Source organism: Megalops cyprinoides, chromosome 14, assembly GCF_013368585.1.
Source record: "Megalops cyprinoides isolate fMegCyp1 chromosome 14, fMegCyp1.pri, whole genome shotgun sequence".
NCBI lineage: Eukaryota > Metazoa > Chordata > Actinopteri > Elopiformes > Megalopidae > Megalops > Megalops cyprinoides.
Window position 1 is genome coordinate 9,190,321 of NC_050596.1, and position 8,225 is coordinate 9,198,545.

General features: G+C 40.8%; 1 protein-coding gene across 1 annotated transcript; it reads right to left on the reverse strand.

The window, feature by feature from the left end:
• Positions 1 to 996: 996 nt before the first annotated feature.
• Positions 997 to 7,169, reverse strand: LOC118788650 (tumor necrosis factor ligand superfamily member 11-like). Its single transcript, XM_036544627.1, has 4 exons — positions 6,975 to 7,169; positions 4,531 to 4,566; positions 1,922 to 2,060; positions 997 to 1,457 (listed from the first exon to the last, which is right to left on the reverse strand). Exons 1-4 carry the CDS (start codon positions 7,167 to 7,169, stop codon positions 1,021 to 1,023), a joined length of 807 nt encoding a protein of 268 aa, XP_036400520.1. The 3' UTR covers positions 997 to 1,020.
• Positions 7,170 to 8,225: the final 1,056 nt, after the last annotated feature.

Genomic DNA, 8,225 nt, shown 5'->3' on the forward strand with positions numbered 1-8,225 from the left:
GACTTGGTAACACTAATGAAGAAATCAAACTACACCTGAACAACCCCTGGAAACATAACTCTTCTCATGGGCATAAACCAGAACTGTTCCTCTGTAAAACAGGGACTAAAAATTGTTAGGTTACAATTGTTATGAAACTGTAAGTTTTTGTAACTTTATGGAATTCAAAAAGAATTAAAAAAGCATATTTAGAAAGTCACTTTATTGCATTACCTTATGTGCTATAAATAACACTCACAATGAAAGAAAATATTCAAACATTTTTTACATAACTTAAAGGATAACCCAATGCCCATTGTTTTCATGTTTTCGAAAACTATAATATTTGAGAATGATTTTTTTCCCTTTGAGATACAATGCAGTCTCATTTTTGAGGCAGGACACCTGTGTTACTAAAAGCGTATGTACAACCATAAGTGCAGCCTATCTATCTATCTAGAAATATAAAAGCAATGGAATGCACGCATAATATGTACATTCAGGCTTCAAAAGACAGAACATCCTACAAATGTGCTGTCAATGAAATTTTCAAACAAATAATAAATAAATACATTTAGTGCATTCTCTCATGTCTCTCTACTTGGAGGAAAACAAGGAGGAATATTCTTTAATTGTATACCAACTTAATTTGGTTACACAGCAATTACAGAAAAAGATCTGTAAGAAAAAGCAGTTCTCCCACTGAAAGGTAGACAGTCCAGCTATCTTTTAATTAATCTTCCACTTCCTGATATAGTCCACTGTCCTTCCAATCCAATTATTTTCTGAAAACATTTATGTGAGAGAAATCCAGGTTAAACACTACGCTGGCAGGCAACCGCACATCCTTTTAACGCACAACCCTGTATCATCTGCCCAGAGCCCAGATCTCTTTCAAAGGAGGGCACCCTAACCAAATACAATACAAAAGTCAGTGCTCAGTGCTCAGTGGTTCTTGACCATTTTGAAAAAGTTCATAAGGCAGGATCTCACCCATACACACACACACACGCACACCGTTCAGTAACAGGCAAAATGGTTTCATTTGCTTATCTTGAAGGCACCAAAGTAACTCCCTTCGGCCTCCGGGTCCAGCATCCAGGGATTCGAGACCCTGACATAGAGCCCGTCCCCCTCCTTCAAGGCAAAGGTCCCGCCCTGCTGCTCGCAGTACATGTTGTAGTCCGTGGTCTTCCAGCGCTTGGTGCTGCCGCTCTTCATGAGAACGATGGGCTTTATGGGGTTCTGGGTGTGCCTCTCGTGGTAGATGTACTGTATCAGCTGCGTGTTGCCGTCCTGCAAGTACCCGGACGCTGAGCCTGCTTCATGCTCCATGTCGTAGTAGCGGAAGCAGGTCTTGGCGTAGATGTAGTACAGGCCTCCCTCCTGGACCAGGATGCGCCCGTTGTGGTATCTGAATTTTTCTAGATGTCCCTGGGCTTCGTTCCACTGGATCATCTTGGCCTGAATCTCTCCTTCTGCGAACACAGTGGCAGAGGAAGCAAGACTTTGGAGGTGCTATTCAGACTATTTATAGTATATCATAAAACTCGACCAGCATATTTGAACAAGCCGGTTTCTACACAGATCACACATTTGATGGCCATTAGTCATAAACACTCTTGTCAAAGCTAGGCACAAACCATAAAACAGGACTGACTAAACCCGTTTCCTCTCAGACTGTACAAGTCACGGACTATTGACACAGAAGTTCTGGTAACAATAAATCAAAGGGTGTAGACAGAGTACTGTAGAGCACCACATTCTGCAGTATAGCATCACTATGCCACCAAGAATTTGGGCTACCTCAATGAAAAAAGTTTGACCAATAATCATAGCTACCCTTTGTACTTTTACTGTGGATCACACAGCAACTATCTACTCTGTTCTATTCATGGCACAGGCTACACGGGAAAGCACACAGTGCACCAGATGGACTTACTCTGGACATAGTCAATGGGTGCTCTGATGGGCAGGTGAGCCACTGGTACAATATCCCTCTGATTCTTTCCGCATTTTGACCGGTCCTTTTTCCTGGGGTCCTTCAGCGCACCAGCTAGGATGGGCCCGGCCTGTACTGCCTATGAAAGCAGATGTAACATGGGAGGGAGAGGTGGGTCATGACTCTTTCATATGCAATTCATTATTCCTGACAGAGGAAATCAGCAGGGCCACAGCAATAAAAATGATCCTTTTGATCTGAAGAGATTCAACATCCAGATGTGCAAAATGAGATCTAAGCCTTCCCAGAAAAAAAGGCTGCATAGACATAAAATAAATAAAACCCCAAAGCTGGGAAAATTACCAGGGCCACATCATCTATTGTGGCTAAAAGGTAATCTAAAAAATATATTCATAAACCGCTACTGCAGTGCCGATAAATGCTAACACAGGGATTATACAGTGTGTTGCCAATACCATTTCAAAACTACACCATCACATCCTGCAAAAGCTGGCCGAAATGTCATTTCCTCCTCCAGACAATGGCAACTATATGCCAACATGTTGCAAAATTATCAGTAAATAGACCTTGTAAACAAGTCTAGCACTGGCAGCAGGAAATGCAGAGCTCCACACAAGATGGTCAGATGACAAACTTTGTGGGGCACGTCTCTGACATGTGTTCAGACATTAAACCACCTAACACAGATAAGTAAAACTGCAAAATAGTTAATTTCTATGACACTGAACCTACTTCAATATCACCCTAGCAGAAAAAAAGGACTTAAAACTATCATAACTGGCCTTGAGAGATATGACTGTACAGGACTGGCCTCTGAATATTGTTTTCTCAAGTTACAGTATGAGCTTAAGAAATGGGGAGCTTGGAAAATATGAAAATTCATATCTAATTATCACAAGTCTAATCATGTTGCTATGGACTGAATGTAGAGTATGCTGTACTTTGCCCCAGATGCTTCAACGAGATAAAACTCTGTGGAGGATGGGGTGGCTAGGCCTCACACTGAACGCAGGCCAATTTAAACAACGCCTTCTCGAATCAAAGGGTGTTTAAATAAGAACAACATGAGATATGAAAACTCAAATCCGTATTTATTATTTTTTATAAAATGTAATAATTCAACCCTTTCCCAAGGAGCTTTACATGTCCCGTGACAAAACTTGCATAATACAGGCATGGCCAAGCAGAGTGTAGCTCAATAAACTTGTCAAACTGAGACAATGCAAAAATCACAGTGCATGGTTAGAATTTATTATGGCCAACATTACAGACCTCATCAAACAATGATATCTTATTCCAAGGAAGACTGGGGTTGTTTATATAAATGTTCCTTTGGGGTACGACAAGCAGTCTGGCTCAAGTCAGCTGTTAACTACCGTACAATTTTCTTTTCAATATCTTTGTGTGTGTATATGCATACATACATTTAAATACACACACACACACACACACATACACACACACATGGACATTCTTTACATTATATGTAATATAAAGAATGAGCCTTGACCCTAAATATTCACATTTCCACTAATTAAGATAAATTCAAGAATTCACAAACACAGACAGACAGACAGACAGACAGACACACACACACACACACACACACACACACAAACACAAAAAAAAACTGTAAGAGCTGAAGCTCTTCCCAATTGAACAGCACACCTATCTCTACAGATGTCTCACGCACAGACTGTATTGCTTTACTAACTGCAGGAAGGCTAAGAACATCGCCACAGCCTCCCCAACATGACTCACAAAGAAACAAGCGTGAATTCCAACAAAGCCACATTACAAAGCCACTGATGCTGATGCAGCAGAGTGCATTGTGTACAAGAATCCACTTAATATGGTGACTTTACACCCTGGAGTCAAGAGGAAGAGGGTGATTAGCCTGGGACCTGGATATTTTGCGCTGTGACGTAATCCTATCTCTTGTTAGGAATGCTGGCGTGTGGTTGCAAGGACCACACTGGCTACACTCACGATGACTGGCCTCAGGTCTGCAGTGTTACCTCTTGAAATAGTACTACATCTGACCACAGTGGTTATGGAAATGTTTTTCAAGCAGCTGTTGTATGCAGGAAAAGTTAAAAAGAAGGTAGTTTCCCATGGCTGGAATGTAATCAGAACTTGATTTGCTTTGATCTGCGCAAATCACGAACGTGCCCCTCAGGATATTTAGTTTGCCACGAGAAAATGCCTAATTTTATCTGGTAAGAAACAATCAGCTTGTAATTTGTGGAATGAGTGAGTGAATTTGCCTGACCTAACCCAGAAGTGGATGCTCTGCACTGTATGTGTCAAAATGTGGCCAAAAAAACATAAGGTTGCAAAACAGCGAACAAACCAAATACAATATGACCCTATAACAATATAGTTTCTCAGGAGGCTGACATCACACGGTGGCATGCCTTTGGCCAATTCTGGTTCTGACTCCAGTGAAAGAGATGCATTCCCTTGGAGACAAAGAGTGAATGCCTTGCTCAGGTTTGTCTCCCGGTCACGGTGCCCTCCTCTCAATCTGTGATGGCTGTACAGTCAAAGTCTTCAAAAAAAAAAAAAAAAAAAAAAAAGCAACTCACCTCAAGTGACTTCCGCTGGACAGAGGAGAAGTCTACCTAGAAAAGGACAGCGCAAAACCCGTAATTAACTGACACATCTCACAAGACTGGTACTATGTACTGCAGACATTGCAGTCATACAGGTCAGTGTGTGCAGTGTGAAGGGACTTGTGTGTGTGTGTGTGTGTGTGTGTGTGTGTGTGTGTGTGTGCAGTGTGAAGGGACTTGTGGGGAGTTGTAGCTCAATTTATAAGAAATGCAGTGTTCTGGTTTGTTTAGCAGGAACAGCGGACTAAGCTGTAAACTAAGCTGTAAAACTCTAACTTTATCCGCCTAGGGGCTTTGTGAGAGCACCTGCCGTTTTGCTGAATGTCTGTTTAAGGACAAAAACATGCTGAGTGGCACACTTCATAAGTGCTACAGGTGTTTCTGGGAGAGCTTGATGTGGTATGCCATACTGGTTCCCACTGTTCCCAGCAATCTCATGACTAACTCTAAAGTATTAACAGATGCAGATGTTACCATAAAGAGGCTAGAAAGAACATCATCCAAAGTGTGATGAGTTGTTTTTTGATTTCATCATCACATAGATGTCTATTTTCTGTAATCAAAGTCAATGAAACAGCTGTGGAGGGCATTTTTTAAACATATATTTTAGTTCATATGAAAAACGTTCTTGCTGCAGCTGACTCTGAAAGCAACATCCGTTTTGTACCGGAACCAGCTGAAATTCATCATCTCCTTTTCCCCAGGTCAGACATTCTGGCTACACTCCAGGACATAACAAGCATACAGCACACTTACAAATAATACAAAAAACCTGCCCTGTTCATGCCAAAGCCTCATTAAACAAAGCTGTGCTATTCTTCACCACTTTCGGACTCGGATGAGGAAAGCTGGAATTGATCATAGGAGAATGCTACTGCTCTCAGGCAACTGGAGCGGTCTTGCTTTGTTTAAAACTGTTTTCCCCTAAACTCTAAAACTACAGTGTAAGCAAATCAAAATCTCTATGAGAACTTAACCCCTTCTTCATACCGCTGCCAGATATACAAATGTGCAAACGTTACGGTACACTGTGCCGCCCAACACTCCTGACAATCGACAAACTGCACGTGGCGTTTTATTGCAAGTCGTTTTTAATGAGGGCTTAAAGAAACGTTGTTTTGCTTCTGAACGTAACTCTGGCCCAGATTAATTTCTGTTCATCTGAAAACAGTGTGTCAGGGGAACCCATTTCTACGCTGTGTGTGCAGAGTTTTAGTAAGAGGCTTCAAAAGTAGGTTTACTCAGCGGTGCTGGGTCACCTGTCTATTAGGTGAGCATGGATGTATCTCTTATTCACACTCGCCTGTACTGCAGATATTATTTCTGAATACACAGTTCCATACAGAACATATGGGTTATTTGAATATTGAAATACTTCTTTAAGTGTTAGTTAAGATTTGTACATATCACTGATGTACTCCTCTCTAAAACTACTACACGGATAGAATACCCCTTGCATCTGCGTTTGCTTGACCTACCCTTCTTTCCCAGTTTACATTTAGCTGAATCAACATTCGATACAGTAAATGCAAAAAAAAATATGACACCAAAACCCTTATAATCTGCCAACAGATTATTGAAATCCCAAAGAAACCGCCATCATATTACCAAGTATAAAACTGCAGACAAATCTCACAATACCTCCCAGCAGCAACTCATAATTAAGTTTTTAATTCCTAGATAAGAGAATAACGGGTGTCATGGTCACGCAGGTAACCGGTGTGGTAATTTTTTTTTTATCGATTTTTGCACAATGGCAGATGTAAAAAAAAAAAAAAAACACTTATTCGTTTAACCTAGCCCGTGCTACGGAAGAAATGCAATTCAATACTGCAACATTAATGACGGAAAAAGCCTATCCGCTACAGACTAGCGTTCAGAAGATGTTCTTGTGTGTAACTTGTTGAGGCATCTCTGTATCGCTTCGGAAAATCGCAAGAAAGTCAGATGATAATTCCAGTTAACATGAAAAAAACGCGGGACAGGACGCGGAGAGTGCCTATTCGTTTTATTAGTTTAGACAACGTGTCACCGCGTTGCAGTTTAGCAACTCGGCGAAAGATTATCAAAAAGACTAACAATTCCCCACCGCTGCCAAGTTACCGCACATGCAAGCCTCTGCAAAGTGCAGGGAAACTACTTACATACATTTGGAAATAGCTCATTCTAACAATCAAGTAAGCGCAACTATTTCACTCCTAATTCTTGGCAATGCTTACATTAAAGCATCTTACAAATAATAAACTTTTACCTTGTTACGGATATAGTATCAGTATGTAGCAAATGAAGTGAAAGTAACAGCTACGAGACAAGTTCAAGTTCAGAACAACAAAGTCTAACTGCAAATCGCATCAAATGCTCTGCCAAAACCACTGCTGCCTAAATGTGGAGAAGATTTTTTTTTTTAGATCGCCTACCTCATGGAGATAACCTGTTAAGTGCAGCAAGATCACTACACTCGATGCGACCTGAAGCAATCCCATGACGAAGAGCGTTCCAAAAATAAGTGCTTTGCAACGCGGCTCTGCACTCTTGGCTGAAGGCAGTCGCGGGTGACTGTTCTCCATTTCAGAAGGATTCCGCAGGTAACCGTAATTGTCATTAGCTGCCATGGGCTCTTGGTTTTTAATATTAATCTAAATGGGAGGAAGAAAAATTATGGCAATGGATTGATATAAACAGTGGGTGGGCAGAATGGTTAGCTTCCTTTACAGAGAGAGAGCCAATCAGATTGAAGTCAGCTCAATCATTAAACAGAATACGGCGGTACAGGTTAAACTAGACGGTTCACACCATACCTTGCGTCACCTTTTGCTAAAGGGAAGCTACATGCCATTTTTTATGAATTTTCTGAAAGTCCCACAACTTCCAGTTAAGTACTTTAACTGTATAACTCGCTATAAATGGCGTGGAGGGAAATGTTTTATGCCACAGCGATAAATTATTCATTAGGTCTACAACAGGAAATTAATTTAACTTTCTAAAATAATTCCGTTCCTCAGAATCAAGTGAAGGCAGCTATCTTCTGCTCGTGTATGCTACAAAAGTTCTGCTAATGTGTTTGCGAGTATTCCAGCAACACAAAGGTAACACCAGTAAGTAAGTAAGTGTGGATTAGGGATATGTACAGATCATGTAAAGATGTGAATATTTATGATGGCAACAAACGCTTCAGAGTGTTAAACATGTGCTTTAATAGTGACAAGAGTGACGAAAGTTTTATCTTGATTTGGACACTTGATGTGATGTGCTTTTACAGAAAAAAAGCCATATCTGTATACATACAAGTGTGCAATGTATTATAAGACTGGTGACAGAGGAATAGGGCCTCAGATGTTATTTATGGTTCTACTGGATGTGACAGAATGTGATGCAACAGCCTGGGAGTTCTACAGCTGTTCATAGACATGCTTGTTGGTGTGATTGCATCTGGTGATGGATGATGGAGTAGACTACTGGTGTGGGTTATCCAGAATGATTATTAAACAAAGTGACGGACCACCCTTTTGCTCAAACTAATAATTCACTGTGTCGGAGGAACAGCGACTCCTCTTAAACTGTATATAATACTATTGCCTTGCATTTGATTGGTTATTTTCCAGGGACAGAAAAAAGTAACAACAGGCTTGTTCACTATTTAAAAATAAGCACATCAATCATGAATTGAA